General features: G+C 43.0%; 1 protein-coding gene across 3 annotated transcripts in view; it reads right to left on the bottom strand.

Annotated features, from left to right (window-relative positions):
* Positions 1-26,382, bottom strand: part of Ankfn1 (ankyrin repeat and fibronectin type III domain containing 1) — a 384,869-nt gene that overhangs the window by 33,345 nt on the left and 325,142 nt on the right. For all 3 annotated transcript variants that reach the window (XM_076936037.1, XM_034506546.2, XM_076936038.1), the window contains exons 11-17: positions 21,881-21,980; positions 21,344-21,476; positions 20,739-20,855; positions 14,517-14,732; positions 5,452-5,618; positions 2,657-2,807; positions 1,016-1,184 (exon numbers count right to left, since the gene is read on the bottom strand). In XM_076936037.1, the coding sequence (XP_076792152.1) occupies positions 1,016-1,184; positions 2,657-2,807; positions 5,452-5,618; positions 14,517-14,732; positions 20,739-20,855; positions 21,344-21,476; positions 21,881-21,980 (1,053 nt within the window). The remainder of the gene's footprint in view (positions 1-1,015; positions 1,185-2,656; positions 2,808-5,451; positions 5,619-14,516; positions 14,733-20,738; positions 20,856-21,343; positions 21,477-21,880; positions 21,981-26,382) is intronic.

Raw genomic sequence — 26,382 nt, 5'->3', positions numbered from 1 at the left:
GAATAGCAGTTGCCATTCATTACCCTTTGGGTGTTTAAACTACTTGGAGCAAGGACAACTAAGTAGCTTAAGCAATTTATCTGAAGAGATAAATTTGGATTCAGTTGCACAGATCTCAAAGTGAAGTTTCAGGCAATCTCCTTGTGTATCTGTAAATCTAGGCTTAGGAGCTGTCAGAAAAGGGTCTGCCCCATTCTACCCACCCACTCACTCAACCTCCCCCAAATTGCAGGATTTATTTAAATTGAGGGAGCCCTTGCTAATTGCCTCTTATTGGTCGGTTACAAGATGAAGCACCAGAAAGGAGACAAAGCCTCCCTGTTCACATTCTCAGTGGGCAGCAGGGGTCTCTGCAGAAACTGCAGCCCAACTATTCATTCTGAAGGCCAGGGCAAGATCTTCCACCATCCAGATCTCTCACGTTAAGATCACAGCATTGCATTCTGGGAGATCTTGTCCACTCCTCAAATCGTCTAAGCTATTTAGAGTCTAATTAATATCAATCTGATTGTTTAATAAATCAAGACTACTTATCTTTTTTTGCTTGTAAGTGATATAAACTCTATTAATTTCATTGTTATGTTTTCCCAGCTGACTGTGAGAGGGGAGGGAGGGAGAGAGACAGAGAGACAGAGAGAGAGAGAGAGAGAGACAGAGACAGAGACAGAGAGAGAAAGTGGGAAGGAGGAGGGGGAGGGAAGCATCTTCATGAACACATCATTCTTGTATTCTCAGAAGTTGGGAGAGAAGGTACTGAGTAAGCCTGGTGACCTTCAGTTTGGAATTCCTTCGTCTCCATTGGCCTTAGCTAGGTTTCAGCAGCCACTGCTCCGTCTAGTCCTGGAGGCTCACTCTTGCTCACTTACAGTTGTACACAGTTCTAGGAAGGGTTGTTGCCAAAGCCATCATGTGATTTACTGACCCTCCACTGGGACAAGGGGGGAACAGATATCACTTTGTGATTTTATTATAAGGAGGCTGGGTTAATATTTCTAGGTGAAACAAGCTACTATACCGAGTTCAAACGTCTGAAGAGGGACGTTAAGGAACCCCGAGTGTGGGGTGTAAGGATTATTCTGTCCTGGGGCTGTACAGACGTCGTCTGAGGCAGGGAGCAGGAGAAGAAAGGACACATTGTGACCCATTTCCAACACCTCCTGTGTGTAGAGGCGGAAGTTCCTTGCCTGCAGAGGGACACGCGCAGAGGAAAAATAGGAGAGTTACAACATAGCACTTACATAAACAACACCAAACCGGCATAAAACATCTAACAAAATTACACAACTTCAAGCTTGGAATTTTTATACAACATAAATATTAGGGTTCAGCCCATTTAATAATGCTATATAAAATCAAGATTTAAGGCAGTAATGTTCCACATAAACTCTGAAAACAACATTTATGCTCCTTATAAAAGCAGAAAATGATTTCGTTCTGTGGGCTTTTCAAAATGATGAATATAATTACATGAAGCAACAAAAAAATGGATTGAATTAAAAATCCACTAGTTTCAATTTAAGTTGGTTAAGGGGGAAAAAATGTCATTTCTGGCCAAGGACTGAGAAAAATTTACAAGTATAAAAAAAAAAATGTTGTATGCACTGTTATGCAGTTAAGCGGCCTTCTCCCAGCGTGTGTATGTAGCCCGAGTCACCAATGAAATACGAGCTGCCTCAAACCCGCTAAATCCAAGAAACCCTTTAATAGTACCTACTGTCACAGGAGAGCTGCTGTGCTCTTACTTTTTCTCTTTGTGAGCACAGGGCCACCCCTTGAATAATCCAGTAGCCCCCCTAGTGTCTTTAGCCTCTCTTACAGTTTAGTCTGTGTCAGTGTTGGCAGGTTTGGGCTGGCTGGGAAGTATAGACTTAAAAATCAGCAAAATCCTAATAGTTGGACACTTTTGGAATTTCTGACTTATTGCCTTTGTGTGGCCAGTGTGTAGCTCTTTCTCTTCTGAAGAGAGAACAGGCCAGTGCTGTCGTGAGCTTCCTCATGCGGGATACACTTGGTTCTCTCCCGCTCTGTGTTCATGTTGTGTTGGGAGGGGCCAGGGACAGCGAAAGGAGGGAAAACAAGGCAGAGGGCAGACATGTTGTTAGACAGAGCCTTAAACATCTTTATCCTTCATATGCCGACTGCCACCAGTCTCCCTTGAAGTTCTGACTCACAGAGGGGAGATGTGTCTATTTCCACTTAGCTAATAACGGACAACATGAAATCAATTGGCCATTGTTTTAGATTCCACGATTAGATTATCCTTTTGCTCTTAAAATATTTGCATACCTAACTATACCGTTGTTTGTTTATGTATGCATATATGTAGAGATTCCTGCATTTCACGCTGACCTGAAGCTGAATCTTGGTATCTTTCAGGGTAGACAAGAGGGTCTTTCTTGCTTAGCCAGAGTACCCTGTGAGTGGGGTCTGGAAAATTCGTAAGAGGCTGATATGAAGGAACAAGAGAAAAGGAGCCAGAGCATAGCCCGGGTCTAGCTGTAGCCATTAAATTCAAAACATGCATGTACAGGCAGAGTGGTATTTAAATAAATGACAATAAACATACATACATATATATGCCTCTTGAGTAAGTTTTATGATACGACTTAGTTTCCATGAACCATAAAAAAGGAGATAAAATGGTAAAGCCCAGTACCTGGTGTCGAGGTATATTGATCTGCTTCAGGAGAGCCGTCACTGCCATCTGGAGCTCGTAGAAGAACAATTGCATGGGGCAGTCAGCATTATGATCCACACTTTCCATAGATTCAGAGCCAGAAAGCTTTTGGATCCACTCCCACTCCTCTCTGTATGTTGAGTCAAGTTAAAATTAGAAATATAAGAAAAGTTCAGAATACAGCTCAGAACTTTCTTGCTGTGTATGTCCAGAGCCTGAAATGGCCAGTTCTCCATGGTTAAAATGCTGTTTATGGAACTTGAACCTTTTGGTACCTAAATGGAGTTCGAACCGACTACTGCCGATTTCAGCTTTAGTTCACCTGTCCGAGCACCTGTCCCTCTGAACAAAAGGTCAGGCTTCCATGAGTCAGCTTTTGAGACTGAAACATTCAGGTGTTTGTAGCTGCTTTCTGACTGTCCTTATTTTCCTGTCTCTGTGGATCCTGTAAGTTCTAAGAGCCTACGTTTTACCACAGGGGCATCTACTGGTTAATTCCACAGTTGGCTAACCACAAGACTCTGATCCAACTCGGGCAACAAACCACACAGCACATTTCAGCCCTGGCCTGTTGTAATCATGGGGACTATTTTGGTTTCATTCCCTTTTCCAAAGGCTTGAGAAGAATCACAAACAGGACCACCAGACAATTCCAATAAAAGGAACCAGGGGACACACATCACTGCCTCCTTCCTCCTCCCAAAGCAGTCATCTGTGTCTCCATTCTGCATGCTCTATAGTTCTTCCTAATGAACTTTTCCAAATGTCAAACAGAAGGGAAGGCGAAAGAATGGCGGTGGGAGGAAGGAACATCTGGCTGGTCCCCCAAAAGCCACTTTTCAAAAGGGGCTTGAAAAGATGAAGGTAAACGCCTCTGGGGCAACATTGTTTCCACAGGTAATTTGCACAAGTCTCTAAACACGTTCAGTTGGCCCTAGTTTCTCCTCCGAGCTCTGCGGGGGAGCCGTAACTGGCTCTCAAGAGCAGGCTAGGAAGGAAAGCCCTTCTCTTCATGGTGGAAGTCTGTCACCGAAGATTCAGCACAGCCCAGGCTCCAGTCTCTGGGTCAGAAAACCAAATTGGCTGTGTTGGAGGAGGTTCATTTAAAACAAAACAACAACAAAAAAGCAAGACAAACAAACAAGTCAATCAACCAACTCCAAGCGCTCTCTTCCTGCTCTCTTAGAAATGTTTCTATTTTTAAGAGATCTGTTTCATTTCAAGCCTCATACTGGACAAGACTATGGAAAAATCTATCATCTGTTCCAATAAGAGAGAGAGACAGAGAGAGAGAAAGAGAGAGAGAGAGAAATCATACTTAGGTTCTATTGCAATTTGGGCATGCTTTTGACTTCACAAATAACGAAAAACCTTGAGAGCCAGCTTGGGATTGAGTTCCTTTTTCTCATCACTGATACACGACTAGATGAGGGGCTTATGGTTAGCACAATATACACAGACCCTAAAGGACGACTTTGCTATAATGGGATATGGAACCAAATTAGAAAATCCCCAATAAGAACTGCACTGCCATGAACTAGTTAGCGTGGGCTCTGAGGATAGCGAGATGGCTGGAACTTGCAGGATGAAGGCTGGCATAGCCTTTTGTACTAGTGATTCTGGGTCCTTGAGAAGGGAAAAGTCTGTTGATGTAATTACTAAAAGATGGTGACCAAGACTTTATGACACAAATCCAGAAACAAATGAAAATGATCCATGTGCAGTCAAGTCACACATGAGCCTTGCAGTCTTCTGGAAAAAAAGACTTTGAGGATACCAAATGTCGATTATTGAAATGACCACCAGGGGGCAGACTTAAAGTCCAGGTGCAATTGCTAAGTGAAAAGGAAGAAGTATGGGGGTCAGAGAGTACTCAGAGGCTACCACATCTCTTCCACCTGTCTGTCTTCTTCACCACCACCAGTAGTACTCGTTCAATCCTGTGAGACGGTGTAGTCATTAAAGTCTCGCCACTGTAGACACCAAATTTCAAAGGGCCCAATTTGTTTTCATTAAGCAAATCTATACTCTAAAAGACTTTGAGAGTCTACTTTGCATTCCTTGACACCTAAGGAAGTTCAGAGACATTTTACTATGTATTTCTTCTTTCTCTTTGTTTTCACGTAGCACACAGTTCAGCTGATTACAGTAGATGAACGAGAGACCTGCTATTAGGGTTAGTTATAAAGTTGAGACACATCACCAAGACTGTCCCAAGACTAACAAAGTAATTCACCACATGCCAAACCATAGAGGAAATTTCTGAAAGTTTGGGCCCCGCCACGATACTTCTTTTCTTCCCTAGAGAATAATCAGACACGTCAGAAAGATATAAAGTCCTAAAGGCAGAGAGAGCTCGAGATAGGAGTGGGCAGACTGAAAGTGGGCGGGGCTCCTTCGGATCAGGGAAGAAGCATTGGCTTCACCAGATACCACTCTTATTGGTGATCTTAGGGACAAAGAGTTCGGAGAGCGTAATGATTTTCAATGGTGAGGAAAGATAAAGGAACAGCAGTGCGGAAAGACAAAGTCTCCATCCCTTCGTCAGCCAATGGAGCATCGCTGGTTTCACCCTGAGTGAGGCAGAAGGGACAGGGAAGGTGTAGCTCCTCCCTTTAATAGCCGTGCTCCTCTCAGTTGACCTTATCCTAAGTGCTAGGACTCCACCATGCTGCCGAACATGTCTCCGGGGACAGACATTACACTGGTAGATATCACTTGACTTTCCTTCGGGCACTTGAGACTAAGGGAAATCTGTCCTCTGGACCACTTACTTGGAAATGTTATGGTTTTCACGAATCTTCACGTGGCAGAGCATGTTGGGCAGCTTTTGGGTTACGAGCACTTTGATCTGATCCACAGAGCTACATAGCTTTAGATAACCTAGATACAGTCCAGGCGAGAGCCTCTGATGACTCCTCTTGTGATAGGACAGGATATCCTGTAGAGCAAAGAGAGACAAAAATGAAAGCAACCAGTCATTGCACACAGCTCTCTCAAAACCTATTCTTCAAGATGTGCTGTTATGAGTGAAAGGAATGGTGGCCATGATGTAAGAAACCTCAGGTACCACAATGAGGAGCTGGGAGGTATTTGAGAGTACAGCTAGTCTTAGGTATAGAAAAAAAAAAATCCTTCTCTAAGTCAGGTAATCAGCCTTTAATATATGTATCCAATGTTCATTTTTCTCAGATTTCTGTGCCAAGGGTACATTTGTGGGTTTATAATGGGGAATAGGCTGCTTCTGGAGGAGGCAGATAATAAAGAAAGATAGAATTCACAATACCTGTCCCCGGAGGGCTTATAGTTTAGCTGTGGAAAAATAAACATTTATCTGTGTAAATGCTGACAAAACACATTATCCTTAAATTTAGAATAATTAAGGTAGAAATGTCTACTTTAAAGAAAACGATTTAAAATAGAATCTAAGTGGTAAGTAGTAAAAAGAAAAAAAGTTTGATTCTTTATTTCCAAAAGTAAAAGATTAGCACCAAGTGGTTTATTTAGGTTTTTAAAACCATTTGTAATTACACACTGATTCCAAGAGTAAAGAAAGAATGAGTGGGCACCGTTTCCCTTTGGATTAACATTTCAGGCCCCAGTGTATGGGAGATGATGATGCTTTTCATATTAGAGTTCGCCAGGGTCGTCATGAAGAAAGCCAGTCTAACAAAAGCATCTGAAGTTTTTGAATTCTTTTCCTGAGATCTTCAAGATGTTGATAGGCAAGTAAAGTCCTTCTGAGGATCCTGTTTATTTTCTGTTCTTCCATCATTGACTTTCCTGCCATGTCTGGGTTTTTTCTCTATGGCCAGTGACTTTGCATAGAATTTGATTGAGTTTTCTTATAATAAGCTTCAAACCGTCTTGTCTTTTCTCTTCCTTCTCCTCCTCCTCTTCATCTTCTTCTTCCTCTTCATCCCCCTCTTCATTCTCTTCTTCCTCCTCCTCTTCTTCTCTTTCCTCTTCTTTTTTTTTTTTACAAGATTAAAACATTGTCTGAATAGTTTGCATTGAATTTGCATTATGTTGTTATATTTGTTATATGACAATGGCCCACAGGCTGCTAAGACTGCAATATGGAGAAGATGTTGGTTCGGCAGGGTATGCCGAGTTAAGCACAATGAAAATTTGGCTAGCTGGGATTTTGTTCACTGTGCTCAGTTTTTGGTGAATCGTGTGGGTTACAATGTTCACCTCTCTGTACAGATGCAGAAACTCAGGTAACTGACTACTGGTTTTCCCCGATTGATTATTTTACATTGTATACACGTATCACTTTGGACTCAGTTAATAGTTGTCATCATGACTTTTCAATGAAAGCAATGTTAAGAAAGAGGAATTAAATTTTTAGAAGAGTAGAATGAAGTGACCCAACTTTTGCCACTAACTGTAAGGAAGACAGGAATTAAAACCAAAGCCAACACCTGAACGTGTACAGAAATCTTCAGGGAGGAGGGAGAAATGCGGCTTCCTGGACAGATTCTCTCTGAAGGAACAAGTCCTCCTCCGTAGAACCCACTGTCTGAGGTGTGCTCCATGTCATACCCTCTGACCTGTGCATCACGCTTTTGAGTACCATGGGGTGCTCTGCCCTAAAGGAAGCACAAGCCTCAGGTAATCGAGTTCAGGCTTCAGGCAAACACTCCTTGCAGGATGAGAAAGGCAGGTCACACGGGGCGGACATGGGTGTTGCGGTAGGGCAGTAGGGGTGCTGAGATGCTCTTTCCTCTTCTGTTTTTCCTTCTGCACCTCAGGAGTTGGACCCAGATCCTCACACATACTTGGGTGCTCTGCCACTGAACCATCCTCAGCCCCTTGTCTTCTTCTTGAACCCAACAATGAACTTAATGAGAAAATAACTTTTCTCATTAGCCTAAAATAAAATAGTTTAAAATAACTTTCAAGAAGCATTATATTTAGCAAAATATAAAGTAGGAAAAAACATCTTATGATCAAGAAAGATGATTATTGCTGTAGGGATGGCTGAGACTGAACTTAGTAGTATTTCTCCCATGTCTCTTCCAAACAGACCATAAGGATGTAGCTGACTGGAAGAGGCCCGGTGGGTCTAAGCTCATGTTTTGGGAAATTAACAACATCAAAGGGTGATAAGTGATTAACATGAGAAGGAAGAACAGAAGCATTTGAATCAGCAGAGTTTGGTGATATATACCCCAGAGGTACAAGCAGATGTGGCTGTAGACTCGCAGGTCATTATCTTTGAGACCTCATGGAGACTGGAGAAAGTCCCTAAAGACTAGGAAAGGACAAATATGCCTGTCTTTGCCACAGAAGCAAGGAAAACACAGAATGTTTCTGGTAATTAAAAACCTTCAAATTATTGATCTTGGCAGGGGAAGATGAGAGAGAACCGTCATACAATCAATTTGCAGCCAGCTAGACAATCGAGGAGAAGTCGGCATGGTTTTGTGAAGAGGAAGTCATAGAGACATTTTTCATTTCCAATAGCAACAAAATTGGGGATCCTCAGAGCAGAGTGAAGCCTCCAATGTAATCCATTTCAGGAAAGAGCAGACTCTCCACCACATTGCCTTAACAAGCCCGATAACGAGGTCAAATATTTGTGGATAATGAAGACGATACTGGAATAGTAGACAGATTGACAGCCCAGTAGGGACTGGCCCCAAGGGACTGTGTTTTCAGCTCATTTATTGACATTCTGGACAAAGCAAATCAACAATGTGTGGATCAAATTTGTGGGTCCAAGGTTTTGTATGGTTTGAATTTTCTGGAAAAATAGCAATAAAGCTATGAATGACCAAGTGCGTCGGAAAAATAAGCCTATCATAATTAGGGTTGAAATGTAATAAGAAAATGTGCTTGTAAAGACTCAACCCCAAGGGTACAAATATAGGATGGGTAAGGGTGTCAGAGACAAACATGTGGGGGTCAGAACTGACCACAAGTCGAATATGAGTTAGGAACATCCTGTGGTTGTGTAAAAACCGTCACCACGTTGGGATGGAGTAACTCGTTCTCTCAGTCAAGCTTTAAAAAGAAGGTCACTGAGCACTTACTATGTATTTTGGTGTCTTTACATAGTCATTTGTCCTTTATTAGTCAGAATGTTTTTGGAGCCTGAAAAATGAATGGGAAGAGAAAGCTGTCTCTTTCATATAATCTAAGGTACTGGAACTGCCTCTAAGACCAAACTGAATGCCCATCGCCTGATTTAACCTCCAACCTGCATCTACAGGCTCTCCCTTCCACCACCACTGTCCTTCTATGTCCCCTGTCTCTAGATATAATGAATTGCTTTTTCCTCCCCAGCAATGTCCCGATTGCTGCCTCCTGTGTTTTTCTGAAGGGCGTTGAGGATGGAACCCCAGGCTGGGGCATATGAAGGGAGCCCCCTACCACCTAACTGTGTCCTCAGCCTCCTCTTTCACCTGTGTTTCTAATAGGGTCTCCGAAACTTGCTTAGGCTGCCTTTGAATGCCCTGTAACCCAGACGCGTCTTGAACTTGGCATCCTCCTGCCTCAGCCGCACTAGCTTGCACTAGCTCTATTACAAAGCACCTACTTAACATGCCAAGGATTGTGCATGGTCGTTGATGACACAGGGATAAATAAGACTTATCTTTCCTTTGTGGAGCTTACATTCCAGTATGAGGGTGAAAGCTATGAGCCAGTTTTTCTAATCAGCTTAATAAAGTCCATATGAAGAGTGTGTTAGGCCCGCGTAAGCTTCAGGGAGGCTGAAGCTGCTCGCTCTTCCAGCTCCTGTCCCCTTTCTTTGCCTGTCTGTATTCTCTCATTTAATGCTCCCTCCCTCCCTTCTCTGGCTCCTTTTCCCCCCTCCATCTGATAAACTTAGCTTCTCCTCATGGCTCAGCCCAACGCTACCTCTTCTGCAGTGCCTGATATTTCTAGGCAGACTTAATAGCTGCCTTGTGTGAGCTCCTATAGTACAGTGTTTGTGCCGTTATCAGGCTCTGGTTTAATTCTGCCTTGTACTACCTTGATTTGTTTACAAGCCTGTCTCCCTCCCTTGACTGAGCTCCTTGAGAGCAAGGACCTTGACTTGCTCACTTGATTCCCCTATAGCGCGGAAAAGAGAGCCTGTCACCTCATCAATGTTGCCAAAAATCACGTTTGTGAAAGGCAGACCTGGGTGAGGTCTGGGTCTTGCTGGTAGGGGGTCTTAGAGTCTTCTGCCCAGCCTACCCTCTGTTCTCCTAAGAGCCTGCTGAAGGAACAATAGGCAGCTGTTTCTCCAGTAAGACCTGGACTTTTATTTTGCTGGGTCAGGCTCGGAAGCCAATTGTGTAGGAGGGCAGAGGTCACAAAGGAGTGGCTAGTGGTCACTGTGGGTCGAGGACTAATTAGACCAGAAAGTATTTCAATTTTCTGACTTGTTTACAGCTTTTAAAAATAGAGAGATTTTTACTTTACATTCTGCGTTTTCAACTTCTTTTTAAAGGATGGAAAATGTTTTGACAATGGAACCATGTTCCTGTACCACAGTGGGCTGGGGCTGACTGGGAGCTGCCCCCTTTCCATGGAAGGTGATTATAGATTAATGCAGTCTCTATTACTTCTGTCATTTCTTCTTTTTTTAAAGATTTTTTTTTTCTGGAGGCAGGCGTATCTATCTATCTATCTATCTATCTATCTATCTATCTATCTATCTATCTAATGTATATGAGTACACTGTAGCTGTCTTCAGACATACCAGAAGAGGGCATTGGATCCCATTACAGATGGTTGTGAGCCACCATGTGGTTGCTGGGAATTGAACTCAGGATATCTGGAAGAATAGTCTTAACCACTGAGCCATCTCTCCAGCCTGTGTCATTTCTTCTTCTGAAGTGGGGTGTAACTCACTAAGTTTCATCTTTATAAAGCATTATACTAATCGGTGCTTGGCATATTGGCAAGGTTGTGTAACTGTCAGTACCAATATCTAGACCTTTTTAACTACTTTAGAAAGAAGAATCACATTCATTACACACTGCTCTCCCATCTATCTTCTCCCTGCCCCCAGGAATTCTGTCTCATTGATCTTGCTCATTATAGATACAGAATACATACAATTGGAGTCACATAACCTGTGATGTTTCCTATCTGACTTCTTTTGCTTAGTATGATGTTGAGTGCAAGGCTCACCTAAGGCTGTAACCTGGGTCATACCTGACTCACTTACATGGCTGAATAACTCTCCAGGACATGGTTACACTCAGTTTTGTTCAGCCATTTAGTAACTATTGGAGACTAGAGGTTGTTTATAGTCTTTGGTGATTATAAATAGTGTTCATATTCACAGGGGTGAACCCACTTGTTTCTTACTTCTATCCTTGCTAGTTCTTTAACACTAATATTTGAGATTTCTTTTTGATTAGCATGTTAGATGTGTGTGTAGGAAGGGTGTAGGAGGAATGTATAGGCCAGACAACAGAAAAGGCAGATGAGATAATATGTACTGGACATCTAGTGGTAACAAGTCATGCCTAAAGAGAGGAAGCAGAGATTAGAGGCAGGCAAGATTTCCTTAGGATGGCCTGCAAAGAAAGGAGACAGAGAGCCTCTAGTCACACAGTGGAATGGGAAGGGCTCCAGGCTAGGTGTGTGTGGGGGTTGGGGGGTGACTTCTGCATCTTCTCTTCATTTTTGGATAATGTGACATTGGTACATCATTTCCTAAACATGTGTATCTTCATGTGTGGCATGGACACAGAATCATTAGCCTTCCTTGGCTTTTCTTGAGAATCAAATGATAACATAGATATGACAACGCTGAATATACAGTACACATGTTTGAAACAAATGTCCTTAGACCATTGCCTATTCAAGGTATCCAGCCCCTGGAGTGACCCCCTAAAGGTCCTAGAGTAAGCATCATCCCAGGGTGGCCTTCTTGGTGGGAAACACCTTCACTGTCAATCAGTTTGCTCAGCGGGACTCTAATTTGTCCATAACAACTTTTACTTCCCAAGTGTTTCTTACTTGTTACAAAAATGTAGATTAAGGTGACAAAATGCCTCAAGGAATGAATGACCAGCCAGTAGCAGAGGTCTCTCTAGCAAGGTGGAGTTGGATTGGAAGTAATCTGAGGAGAGCCTAATATTGCTTGGATTTTTTTAAGTAGAAAAGTAATAAAGACTGTTTACTGTGTCAGTTACTCTTCTGATGCTTATATGCCATTTCATGGCATCTTCAGAACCCTGTGAGGTAGGATTCTTTATGGAAGAGGAGACAAAGGGTTGAAGAGTAACTCCCTCTAGCCACATAGCTGAAGAAACAGAGTAGAAATACTACCCAGTCACCCTAGTTTCAAAGAGATACCCCAGAGCATGTTGTGAGGTGCCAGGAAGAAGCCAAGACCTATGCTGGCATGCCTTATACCCTTCAATTCTTTGAGAGAAGAGAGTTTGGCTTGTCACTGGAATAGGTATCCAGCCATCTTTGGACCACCAAGGTCTAGAACAGCCTTCACATTGAGTTGGTGAAGCCAACTCCTGATAGAATTGTCTCCAGTGTTCAGTGTTTGGCCACCAACCCTAAGAGTCTTACTGTCCATTTCCCATCCAGCCTAAGATCTGCCTGAGAAGTGGGAGAGAAAAGGTGAGGGGAGGAGAAAGGAGGGGGTGGGTGGGAATGACATCAAGCAGGAATGCGCCAGTCAGCAGGGGGTGAATTTTCCACTTGGATCTGTGTGGAAACCTGATCCCGCCTCTATTTTTGGTCTCCTTCTCTAACAACCTTTCACCAGATTGGAATTTTTCTGCACCTGTAACACATTTTTAATGTAATAAGTCTAGAAGAAACCAGGTATTATATCATGCTGGGGCCTGTGTTTCTAGGAGTAAAGGTAGCCCAGACCCCATTTTATCCCTATAGGGGATTAGTGTATTAGTCACCCTGTAAAAACTAAATTTATTATGATTTCTTAAACGTTTCTTTTAGCACTTGCTTATAAAAGGTGAAGAGAGGAGCCAGGAGTGTGTCTATGCTCCCTGCCCCCCCCCCCTCTCCACACACACACACACACACACACACACACACACACACACACACACACTGAACCCAGATTCCACATATCAAATCCAGAGCTACCGGCTTTGACCACTCAGATTACCTGTGCTGTGTTGGACTTTGTTCTGGTTGGGGCCAGGTCAAGTAGTGACCAGGCTCATTCTTGCATTAGACATTCCTTGGGAGTGAAAGTGAGTAAGTTATTTAAGGTCAACATGGGTAGCTAGTGTGGCCGAGGTTGGGATTTGTCTGTGTGGAATCCGGCTCTTCCTTCCCTGTTATTCAGAACGGACTTGTTCATAAATATACTCCCATGCTTGCTCTGGGCAGATGTTTTCTACCCAATTGATGAATTCCATTCAACCAGTGGATTTTTAATAAAACGAAACAATGAGAGAGAAGCACTGTGAAGTCCCTGTCACGTATGAATGTGAGCCACTGGGGGAGCCAGGCCTGTGGCTAGTGCTGCTGTCTATCCCAGGTCTGCACGAGTTGCTCCAGTGTGAATTTTGTGAATAACCTATTGGGAGCACTTATCTTCGACCCCTCACTAAAACCCCAAGTTACTATTTACTCCCAAGTCTCTCACTCATCCCACAGAATGTGATTGGCAGCTGAAAGAAGGCTTCCTTTACCATTTGGTCTGAGTCGAACTCTCAGTTTTGGTACTTGGACGCTATTGTGCCTAGGGCCACATTCTGTGGCTTGCAGCATCTGAGGCTAACACAGTTTCTGATACTGTCTTTTAGACAAATGATATAGGGCTGGTGAGATGGCTGAGCAGGTCAAGATGCTTGCCTCCAAGCCTGATGTCCTGAGCTGAATCCTAGGACCCACAGGGTAGAAGGTTGATCCTTGCAAGTTGTCCTTTGACCTCTGACTGTGCACTGTGGCATACTTCCTCCCCCTAATAAAGAAATGCTACAGAAAAAGAATATAAACCTTTCAATGCTGCAGTGCTGGGATCCTTGGAAAAGGGCCTGTGCAAATGAACACTACTGGGGACAAAGCTTCGTTAGCCTCATTCAGTCTACCTCTGTGTGCTGCCCTGTGTCCCTTAACCTCTTTGAGCCCCAACCATCTCATTCCTAAAATGGAGTTAATTGTGCCTTGCTGTTGTAAGAGGGTAGTATGAAGAACAGGCAAGAGTAAATATGGATGTGTGTGATTCCCATACTGTTACACTCTACTCCAGCACCGAGTTAATGTTTGCAACGTTCTTTGCAGACTCCCCGCTTGCTTCTCCCAGTTCTTCTCATGGGTTCACCAGTATTAATGGGTTTGTATCTTAATCATACCTCATGTTTTGAGTTTCATGCTTTGATTGCTTATTCCTCTGACTGGTAGAATCTTGGAGGGCTATGGAACCTTCAGTAACAGGACCTGGCTGGTGGGAGTAGCTCACCACCAGGGGAAGGGTCGTTGGAGGTTATTAGCCTCATCCAAACCCTAGTTCCAGCCACTCAGGACTTCCTGATCCACCATGGCTGAGCCACTGTGCCATGCATTTGTCATGATGGACTGTAATAATCTGAAACTGCAAGCCAAAATACACCTTTTCACGTTATGTTGTTTCTCTGGGGGGTAATTTTGTCACTGTAATGTGAAAGTAACTCGTAACTGTCAGGGCATCAGAATGACCACTCTTAAGATGGTTTGACCAGTTCTATATGTAGACAGAGCCACAGCCTCATTTCTATGTATGGAATCTGAGCAATGACTCACCGCAGGGCTCTACAGTGTCACCATTGATGTAAATGGCTCTTGGTAAATTGTATTAGAGATGCCATAAATGTATCAGAAACACAAATATCAGGAAATTGGAAAAAATACTACATACCTGGATGGTTATTAGTAAAATATCTAAGGCTGTTGGCTCTTCGGGTGTTGACAGAGACTTCCTCTGGCTTTGCAGTTTTGAGATCTGCATCCATTTGCCATTAAAAAAGGAATAAAGCATCTCCACTTCTCTGATGGTAACTATGAGGATGTTGCCATGGCGATCTTTAATAGGCTCATAGTAGAGTCTTCCCAAGTTGTGCGTTCCAAGTAAATTCTACAAAGCAACAGATTACTGGTAACTCAGTTGGTATCATAAAACAGGGCAAGGGAACCGCAACAAAAGACACGGAACTACTGCATTTCTGAGGAGCTGTTTGCTTTTTTTCAGACTTAGACTGCAGAAATGTGCTTAAGAGAAAGCTCAAAAGTCTTCACTGTGAGCCTGCAAAGGTTATGGCAAGAGGCACAGACATTATATTTTTTTAAGCAAATTCAATATCTGTAAATATCTTTTGCCTACACTGACACACCAGCACATAAACCTCAGTGACCAGCACTTGAAGAGAATCCCAGATGTTTTAAAGAAAAATGTCTGATATTTCAAGTATGCTCCTTGTGGAGTTTTCAAGAGATCTCCAGTAAGCGAGTATGAGGTGGGTTGTTTAAGATGGAGAGGTGAATTGACAATGTAGCACATTGTACAGAGGTCCCCAGATGACTGTGCAGTACCTGTAAAGTTCTTTAATCAAGATTGGCCTGGTCTGACTTTCTTGCATGTCAGGGAGTTCTGCCTAATGAAATGGTTGTTGAAATTGCTTATAAACTCTGTCAACAAAGCAGACAATGCTTTTAGGAAAATAGGAAGAGAAGGATGGTACATAGCACACGAAGGAGCTGAAGTATGGGTTATTAAAATAAACAAGAACTGTAGACTACAAAGAGTGGAGAGCTCTAGCCAAGAGTGCTAGATGATTAGAATCAAATCCCATATAAACCACTGCTGGTGTGTGTGTGTGTGTGTGTGTATCTCTATGTGTGTGTGTCTCTGTGTGTGGTGTCTCTGTGTGTGTATGTGTATCTCTCTGTGTGTGTGTCTGTGTGTGTCTGTGTGTGTGTCTCTGTGTGTGTCTCTCTGTGTGTGTTGTCTGTGTGTGGTGTTAACTCACACAAATGACGATGCGATGATGTATTGGTGTGAGAGCCATGTAGAACTGGAATTTGTAAAAATGACAAGGTTGAGCTGAAGATTAATGAGCCAGCTGGCCAATTTTCAAATCTCATACCATGGAGTGTTCCCTCATAGACAGGGACTGTGTCTTAAGTCTTTTATTTTTTCCTCACAAAGACCAGACACAGAATGAGCCAGGAGTTTCATAAAGAATTACTGACAAAATGTATTTGGTGAGATTAAATCTTAAGTGGCCCAATCATTCAGATTTTTCTTTTCTAACAGGTTACTTATAAATCACACACACACACACACACACACACACACACACACACACACACACACAAACCCTTTGGTCACATCTTTAGTTTACAACTCTGTCACACTGTAGTTCTATACAGACATGTTGTTATATGAGCAGTGTTGTGCTGGTGAGATGCAACACCAAAACAAACAAAAGGACCAGGAGTGGGGTGGCTGGTTTGTAATAAACGACAGTCTCCATAGTGTAGTCCATGCTGGGCTACCTTGGGTATGAGAATAAGTCTTCAAAGTTTCTGAATATTTAACAGTTGGGTTTCCAAGCCAGTAATGAAATGGTTTAACACACTATTAGGACTTTACTCCTGCAGGTGTTGAGTTTTTAGGGTGGCTGTCTTTCATTACTTATTAGACTGTTTACTCTCTCTGGTCCCAAGCTTCACCATCTTAAATTAAAGGTCTTTACAGTTTAGGCATCATGTTGGCTAATCCTTACCTCAGAGAGTATTCGAGGATTAAATCAAGCAACACATGCAAATGTGTTTCACAAAGCCTCAAGCCTGCTACCCTGCTGAATATAGGGCTTTACAAATCTGCTGTAATTAGAATCTTCTCTAGGTCTCTGACTACATTTTCTAGATCTAGCCCAGTTGTACTTTCTCTGGGAAGACATTCCTGACAATGTTATGGTTTGAATATGGAATATCCCCCACAGGCTCACTGAGAGGGGATTGCATCGTGAGGGCTCCAGTCTAATGTGTAGATTCTACCATTGATAGATTCATAATTTGATAGCATTATTGGAGGTAACGAAAACTAGAAAATGAGACCTGGTGGGAAAGTAGGTCCCTAAAAGTGTGCTTTTGAAGGGTTTATGGTGTCCCTGGATCCTCATGTATTTCATATTTTCTGGTCACTCTTAGATCGGTAGCCCCCTCTGCACATGTGCACGACCATGATATTCTGTCTTGCCTCAGGTGCTAAGCAGCAGAAGAGTCAAACTGGGTAGAGACCTCTGACACTGGGAGGCAGAACAACGTCCTATCCTCCTTGAAATTGTTACTTGCATATGTGTCAGAGCCATGTAAAAGCTCTCCAATATTATCTTGGGTGGAATTCACCATCCTCTCTTTTCTTTCCTATCGTCTGTCTTGTGTACAACTTTCTTTGTATGTGTCTGGCTGTACTGCATATAATTGAAGTACCTGTCCAGAGTCCTAGCTTTTTCTCTTCTGTGTCTCTGGGTCCTTTGCACAGTACACAGGAAAAACTCAGTAATAGTTGACTTATTCATTTTCCTTGACACATAGCACATAATTCACGATGGACTAACAATGATGTGATCATTTGAATAAGTTTATGAATACAGTCAACTTATAATTGCTAACTGTCATGTTCGGAAAAGTCTTCCTGACTCCCTCCCTTCCTTCCTTCCACCTTACCTCTTTCCCTCCTTCCCTTCCCTTCCCTTCCCTTCCCTTCCCTTCCCTTCCCTTCCCTTCCCTTCCCTTCCCTTCCCTTCCCTTCTCCTTCCTTCCTTCTCCCACCATTTTGAAAGAGAAGTCTCACTGTGTAGCCCTTGCTGGCTTAGAACTTGCTATGTAAACCAGGTCGTCCTTGAACTCACAGGCCTACGACTGCCTCTTGAGTGCTGTGATTAAATGTGTATGCCACCATACCCAGCTGAATAGGTTTCTAATATGTTGAATAAGAAAGCAATATTGCCCTGGTCTTCTTCCTTATATAAAAATGCTTTGGATAACATTTATTCCCTTGTGCCTAAAGGAGAAATAGATCCTGACAATACCTGTCATGCTTTGCTAGGCAAACCAGGCTCTTGCTGCTCCTACCTGGAGAAGTGGAAGGAGACCTGTGTGATGGTTAGCAAGAAGACATCTAGTTAGAAGACCTTTGTGACTAGCAATTAGCTGAGGCCAGGAGGCACCACTGTTAAAGACCTTCGGTTTGAGATGGCACGAAAAGTTAAGGAAGCCCAGGGTGGACTAGAAAAAGTAAAATTTGGGTTTTTTTTTTCTACTTGAAAAAGTAAGAATGAATAGCATCACCCATTGCTCTCCACTTCCTGCTCATTTCTACGAACTGTGGAAAAGGAATGTTTAATGTAAAACAATCTGCACAGTCTTTCCAGGATAAGTATTTTAGATTTCTCTCCGTGTGGAGGAGGAAGCTTCCTAGGAAGAAATCTTCCAGAGAGGAGAGGACAGGCCTCACCATTCTCTGGCAAAATGAGGAGTGTGGACAGGGCTTGCTCTCTCTTTAGTCATTCTCTTTCTGACTCGTCATCCAAATGCTGAAACTTTTTGCTTAGGTAATTTTAGTTAATCAACTAATTAAACTTTTTGCACATTTTACTTTCTTTTCAAATAAAATATAGAACTATGTCTTCTTTTTCCTTTTTTTTTTTTTTTTTTTTTTTTTTTTTTTGGCAAGGTTTCTCTGTGTAGCCCTGACTGTCCTGCAACTTTATCTGTAGACCAGGAAACTCAGAGATCTGCCTTCCTCTGCCTTCCAAGTGCTGGGAATTTCTTTAGGCTGTTTCTCAGAAATGCCAGATTGTAGCCCCACTTTCCCTCCTACCCTAAACACCCGGGAACTCCCACATGTGCAGCCCCATGATGCAGGTGAGGAGCCCCAGCTTTGCAGCAGTGTCTGCTTCGATAACTGTTGTCCCGCCAGTGCAGTTTTATAGGCATCGCAGGAGAGCTGATGGGGAAAGAGGAGGTTGGAGGAGAAGGAGGAGCTAAGTAATTCCTTCATGAAAGTTAGTGTGAGGAATGAAAAATGGTTGGTAGCTGAAAGGGTATCTGGGGGTACTTTAGGCATGGAGTTAACTTGAAGCTGAGGGTTTTTTTTTTAAAGATTTAATCTTTATTATTTTTAATTACATATATGTGTCTGTATGAGGGTCTATACTCATGAATGCAGTGCCCATGAAAGGCAGAGGCAATGGGTCCATCTGCACCTGGAGTTGCAGGTGGTTATGGGCCACCTGATGTGGGTTCAGGGAACAAGGTCTTCGGCAAGAGCAGTAAGTGCTCTTCATCAGTGAGCCACCTCTCCAGTCTGAGTGGAACATTTTAAAATGCAGAGAGAAGAGATGAGATTCAGAGCATGCGCCGAGGAGTGAGCTTTTAGTTGGGAGGATGAGGCCGGATGGGAACAGGCAAGAAGAAAGAGAAAGCGAGCGTCTGGAAAGCTTCTGAAGGTTTGGGGTGGAAAAGCCTTCCCATCACTTGGAGAATTAGTGAGATGGTCACCTGTTGGCAGGATGGAGGGTGTGGGGGATGGGAAGGAAGGTGGAGGAATGAAGATATTTTGAATAGTTGTTTATAGCATAAGAAGGAGAGTTACTAAAGAAATGCAGTGGAGTCATGAGACAGCATCCCAGGTGAAAATGGTGGCCGTGTGCACAGCAGAAAGCCAGTCAGTCATTTTCATGCCTATGATCTATTTCTTTTCAGAAATCCATGCGAAACTACTTTAGTGTAGACATGTTGGATAGATCTAGGTTTACATATATATTTTTCAAGAGAATAATCTAGAATATTTTCAAGGAGTGATTGTGATGTTCCAAGGACTCTCAGCTTGGTAAAGAGGGAAATTAGTCTCAAAAGATGGTGCGATCAGAAGTTTGGAGTGGGGAGTGAGGAGGCCCAAGAGAGTTATGGTGAGGGTTGGGCAGGATCACACAGCCTATCATGGTGTCTGTCAGCAACTGACTATAGTAGCTTGAAACAGCCTGTTCTTCTCAGGTTGCTGATAGCACACGGAAGTCTTCAAGGAAGACTCCAAGAAACACACCACAAAGAACTTTGCTTGAAATTCTAAGCTGGATCAGTCTGCCCAGGATCTATGCCGGCTGCATAGAGGGCTAGTGAAAGGGCTGAGCCTCGTGGAAATGTTCTTTATCTTAAAGAAAAAAGCATTTGGAAGATGGTGTCATAGTCCAGCCAAGTGGGCGGGGTGGGTAACTGATGAAAGGAAGGGCTCTGAATTTAGTCCCGACACCCTGGCCCAGGTCCAAGAGCTTCCCTTTAAACTGTAGGAGGCGTTTCTCAATCAAGAGTGAGTTGTAGTGAAGAATTCCACTGAAATCTGTAAAGCCATTGAGGACACGAGACAGTTAAGGTCTGTGCAACGGAGTGTACCAAGGGGGGCAGATGCAACCTCTCCTAGCAACGTGGTCATTGTTATGAGGTCACAGGATGAATTGTTATTATTGCAGGCATCCGAAAGGAGAAATTCTTGCAATTGAGAGTGAGAGTGGAGCCCGAGGAGTTTTTAGGAACTCTTTTCCATACCATGGTTGGTGTGGCCCTGCTAAGTCAAATACAGCTTACTCTCCCATTATGCCAATTTCTAGAGATGGTAAGAGACAACTTTGTGCATAAAGTCACATCCCTGACAGAGGCTCAAGGTTCTCTTAAGTCCCTCAGCTTCATATACATGAACAGTAACGGCACATCAGGAAGCTACCCTAAGCCCCTGCTGCTCTCGGATCCCTTCCAAATGCTCCTACAAAACAGCACTGGCCCTTCAGTGAGCTGGTCAAATCCCCCTTGTTCTACAGACAATGAAAATGCACCCTTGAAGAAGAAATGAGTTGGCAAATAAATATCAAATGGAGAACTCTGATCTTGTGATTCTTTGTTTAGGATTCCATACCAAAGCCCACCATGAGCAGGTGCATAGCTCAACCTGTCCAAGAGGCCTTTCTGTGGCCAGGGATCTGAAAAAGGAGAGATCTCCACCCCCTTCTCCTTTTCAGGATTGGTGACTGAGTGCTTCCAGTCTGAAGACACTTTCCAGAGCTCAAGCCTGACCCCTCACCTGTAGCTGGGCTGTGGCAGCAAGCATCTTCTGCCTTGTTTGCAGCACAGTGGACGAGGACATGGAGATGGGCACACTTTGCCTCAGCCACCTGATGTCTTCCCACATACAAGACAGCTGCAAAAGAAGTCACGAGGTCAGATCATCGTCCCAGCCAGCAAATGATTTAGGTTGTGGCATCAAAGCAAAGCGGGAGGGGGGGAGGAAACCTGACCCCCCCCCCGATATTTGTTCTCCTCTCCATTTTCAGATACACACGAAACAACTTTTTGATCTCTGTCCAATTGGAAAAAGATCTGAATGCTAATGAAACAGTCAGATCTACATTTTAGTCTTTGCCAAATGATCCCATAACTCTGAACAGTGGAGACACAATCTGACAGGATGCACGCTCCTTTGCTTTGAAAATGTAGTGGAGACACTGCTTTGGCCTTTAAAAGAAAATGGCATGGGGCATAGGGAGGCTGTAAGGGATCGCTGAGATAATTTACTTCCATCCCAAAACTTTGATCGTGAGAAACCCCTCAACTAAAGTTTTGGAGATTTATGTGCATTAACCCTGGTGAAAAATAGAGAAAGAAAAATTAAATGAGAACTTAGTGTACCTTCATGAACCAGAGAAAATCTTGTGTAATAGAACTGGTGTGAGAGTCATCTATTTCAACGATTGGTATTTGGTCTTCATTGGTGACTAACATATTGTCTTTATAATAAAATATAGCAGCTATGTAAAGTCCTCTGCAAAGAAAAAGAGAAAGAAAAAAGTCTTCAACTGTTTGCTTTTACCAAACTTGAGTCTTAGGAAGTTATCTGTATCTATATATCTACATTTACATATATGTATATATAATTAATTCTATTATTATATATACATATATATACATATATACATATATATATTCATGTAATTAGTTAGTTTTAGACATGTTGCAAGCTGAATTGAAAATAAACCCAGAAACATATTTTTGTGATGTATCACAAATTTATCGGTTAGAGCTTAGAGACAGGGTATCTTGCCCAAATTCTCAGGAGAATTCATTCCTTCAATAAAAATACAAAATTTCCACTTGGCTTCCTTTTAGATCTCCAGCTAGTCCATTCCCAAGATGTTAAGACTTCCTAGACAAAGTGTTAGGACCCACCGTTTCAAGGTCTTGACAAACTTGTTTGAGGAATGGAATAGGTGCTTCAGGCTCCTTGACACCGACTGCTTGCGGCCTGTGGTTTGCAGTTTTGAGCTTTCTGGAATGTAGAAAGAAGATGCAGTGCAAATTCCATCTGCTTTGTCTTTCTATCTCCTCCTGGCTGTCCCTGGTCACTGTAGTCTCACTTACCAATGTCATACAGGGGTCCAGCTTCCTGAGATACCAGTTGTTATGGCCTGAGTTAGAAATGGCCTTAATAGACTCATGTTTTGAATTTTGTTCTCTAGCTAGTGGAGTTGTTTGGGGGTGTTGGTAGTTTGCAGGCTTTGGGAGGGGAAGGAGGCCTGGCCAGTGGAGGTAGGTTATGGGGCCAGGTCTTTGGGTGGGGGGTATTGTACATTTTGCTCTCTTAGTTTTCCATTCCCCAAAGACTAAACGCAATAGCTGCTCTGTACCCCTTCCTTCATGATATGAACTTCACCATGCCCTCCCCACCAGTGGCGTGAAACCATAAGATAAAACAACCCCTTTTTCCTTTGAGCATTTTCTGCCTGGTCTTTTGTCAAAGCTGTGTAAAAATCACTAATACCTGAGTAGTTGACTCAATGAGCAGCTCTTCACAAATGTTGGAGGTGAGCAATATTTACAACCAAGGGAAACCACTTAAGGTCTTTGTTTATACTCTCAGGGTAAGTGCCTTATTATCAAGTAAGATGAAAAGAGGGGGAATCAATTCCTTTTCCTCCCCATCCTCCACCAGCTGGCTCTCTAACATTCGCCACTTCTCAGCCCTTCCAAAGTTTGCCTTGTTAGTTTATATATCCAATTAGATCTTTTCCTTATAGGATTAATATGAGCACATTACAGAAGATCTGGAGAGAAGAAAAAAGAAAGAAGAGAAGCAAATTTACTTGACTCATTCCATCACTTCATATGACCACAGTGAGTATTCTGGGGTAGTCATTTCTAGCATGTACGGTTACTTATGAGAATATCTGAAGGTCCTGGAGAGTCCAGCCTCAACTGATATATCAACATAACAGCTCTCGCTCAGGGAACACTACAGAAGATAGGGCAGAAAGATCAGAAAGTCCAGAAGAGGAGGAAGTGGACTCTGGAACAGTTTGTCTTAGAAATGACTGCATAGATAAAACAGGAACTATGACAACATCAGTGAACATGTTAACATGGAAAGGGGGAAATTTCTCGAGGTCCCACCCCTAGAGAAAGATCCACAGGAAACGCTGAAACCCCCAGTGGACCACTGAGAAGTAACGTGGTTCACCCCACATGCTCCATGGCTGCCGGTAGGGAGAGGGGCACAGATGCAGGTAAAACCAGGAGTTTGTGAAATCTGCTTAAAAATCAGACTTCCACATCTCCTCTACTGCATAGACAAAAGCCGCTTCCCTACTCTAGGCGAAAGTTAGTGGCTTATTCTCTGGGAAGGAAAACAAAGATCAACGAGCCACAAAAGCAAAGCCTCTGAAGCAGGAGACGGGGAGACCTCAGGGACAATGGGAAACGGGATGATGGCGGTGATGTCACTAGATATGAAAATGTAGATTGAACGAGAGTTTTCATGTATAACATTTACCCATTCTGTTCTCAGAACACACAGACTGAAAGTCATGCTCTCTAGGCAGGACCCTGGAAGAAACATCTCAGGAGAATTTTGCAGGGATTACACCCACAGATTATGCCACTAGTGATTTCTCAACGAAAGCGTGACATCTGTTCACCTGGCAGTGAAGCCTGTGAATAAAGTTTCTTGTCCACATCCCCAGTGGTTATTGATCTCTCATCTTTTAAATGTGAGCAAACACTGAAGGCTCATTAGGCAGTTCAGAAATAGAGCCACCAGAAAACACAAAGCCCCAAACAGGGGAAAAGAACAAGTCTGAAGGGAGACTGAAGAGGAAACTTCTAGTTTCTTTGGAAAGACAGTTATGTCAAATGATGGTTTGCTGGGGCACACAGGTGCAAGGATGTCTTGCTAAAGCAAACTGTGAAAGATTGTTTTCTGGAGGGAGACACAGGTGAGAGGATGTTTTGCTGGTGCAGGCATAGGAGAGAATGTTTTCCTGAAGCAGATATAGGTGAAAGAATGTTTTGATATAGCAAACATGTGAAAGGACCCAGGATGAAGGAATATAAATATGACCCCACAGACAGTGGGAGATGAGCACTGAGCCTTGGTTTGCTCTGCTTTGCTATTCTTTGCTAAAGACACAAATGTATTGGTTCACTTTACATAGCATTGTTGAACTCAACTTGTGGTAACACCACCATTGAGAGAAACTCACCAAAAACGGCTTGTGAGTTTCCTGTGGCAGTTTGCTGCTTCTGCAGCCTTGCCTCAGGCTGGTTGGCAAGCTTCGTAATTTCTTCAGGATTGGAACTATAGCTGCTGGTTCATGCCTGGTGTCTGCTTGCCCAAAGGACTGGACTGACTGTAGCTGCCAGTTTGTGTGTGGTGCCTGCCTGCCTAGAGGACTGGTCTACAGATGCTAAATCATATTTGGTGTTTGCTATGGGACTGAACTGCTGAGGAAGATAAAGTTTGCCCCCAAATAACTATTGCTGAACAAGTCCACTTCTCCCATATCCTAATAACTTTTCTCTTCCACTACCTCTGCTGGACTAGAGGAGACAAAAGTATGTTGCAAAAAAAAATTATGCCTACAGGACACTGTGTGGAGAAAAATACAACATGGAACAAAGTTGAACTTGCCAGTGACATTCTGAGAGACGAGATGCCGAACTCGGATAACAGCAGGGATTATTAATTTTTTAATAGTAGAACAAAAATGCCTTGACTATTTAAAGGGTTATCAGAAAGAAAAATGTTATCGGCAACTTAAAAATCTAGTAGGTTTAGAAAATGCGAGTGATAAATTTCTTGGTAAAGTGGAGCAGAAGGGTACCAGAACAGAGAGTCGGGGGACCATTAAGGGGATGCACAAGCTGAAATCCCAGCACTGATGAGGTAGAGGCAGGAGGATCACTGTGAGATTAAGGCCAGCCTGGAATGCACATTGAGTTTCCAAGTCAACCAGGGATACATACTGAGATCCTACCTTAAGAACAAAGATGGAGGGTGGTAAATGAAAACAAGGGTACCAGGTTTAAAGATTTCAACCTCTAACTAACTAGAGTTCTAGTAGGAAAGAAGATGGGCCGTGGTGAAAGAAACAAGAAAATAAATTACTGACAGGAGGCATAGACTTCATATAGTAAGGACTTGAAAGGCCTTGGTAATGACTGGACAGGGCTCAGGGAGAAGGACAGATGCTTTTCTATTGCTTCCTCACTGGAGGCAGATGGGTATTGGTGAGTACCCCAGCTCGGTACAGTGGAGTCACCCCTCATGCTTTAATGCTAGGATGTGCCAGTCAATCACTGTGGATGGAGAGTGGTGCCATTTTCCCCTTCCAAGAACAGTAATGGAAAGGGAGCTAGAGTTTGCAAGGGGCTTCCGTTGTGCTGGGTGTATAGAATCCATCGCCTCTCGGCAATGGTGCAGGTCAGACAGCCTGACTCTCTGATGAAGAAGCTGTGATCAGAGCTAAGTTAAATGCTCTTCCCCAAACTCTAAATGGTAGAACCTTTTTTTTTCCTTTTCTTTTTGGCGAGTTTATAAAGGTTTATGTCCTCAATAAACGACACCATCTCGATGTAATTGAATATTCAAAACAACGGTTTTGTAGCTCCTCCTCGTGAGCAGCCTTTACTCAGTCTCCGCTTGTCCTTTGAAGCTCTGAGTTATGTTGAAACATCTTAGAAGCATTGTTTTTTGTCTTTGAGGTAGTTTATTTTATCCTGATGGGTCATAGGTCAACCTTTCCCAAAGTTTGTACCACAGAATACTAATTCTATGGCAAAGGTTTATTATGGCTGAAGAATCTGGAAAATGTCTGTTTAATCAAATTTTGCCAGGTTCTCTATGGCAGTCTTTGATATTCTGATGTCTAGTTTACATTTCCACACAAAGCATGAGGAATTTGGTGTCTCCCAATCTTACCTGAACTGAGCTCCTGAGCTGAGCCTCTCAGGTTGTCTGTATTATTTCAGTGCCCAGGATACACTTCAACAAATTCAAAACTGTCCGTTCTGAGGAAGGTCTACTTTATTCCTTAGCTACGTCATTCCTAATATTATGTGTACAGATATGGTCATGGAAGGAATGTGTGCATTCATGATAAGAGTTGAATAGAAACTACAGAAATAATTGGGATATCCAGGAAACATTTCCTGGTTACTGGATAGAAACGGTATAGTAGTACTAGGCAGACCTTCCGAAGCCTCAGTAACATGCAAATCAAAACCCAGCCCTCCTGGACATGGGCAGTCTCAACTCCCTTCCTAAGAATACCAAACACAAAGCGGCTATAGATTGTAAAGAACATCTGTCCCACTGTTAGAATGACCAGGCTTTCTTCCAGGAGTCACTAGGCAGGGGAACATGAGAGAGGCAGAAAAAGAGAGGAACCCAGGTG

This window comes from Arvicanthis niloticus, chromosome 6 (assembly GCF_011762505.2).
Source record: "Arvicanthis niloticus isolate mArvNil1 chromosome 6, mArvNil1.pat.X, whole genome shotgun sequence".
Classification (NCBI taxonomy): domain Eukaryota; kingdom Metazoa; phylum Chordata; class Mammalia; order Rodentia; family Muridae; genus Arvicanthis; species Arvicanthis niloticus.
Note: the sequence above shows the minus strand (reverse complement) of the source record. Positions and strands in the feature narration are given on the sequence as shown.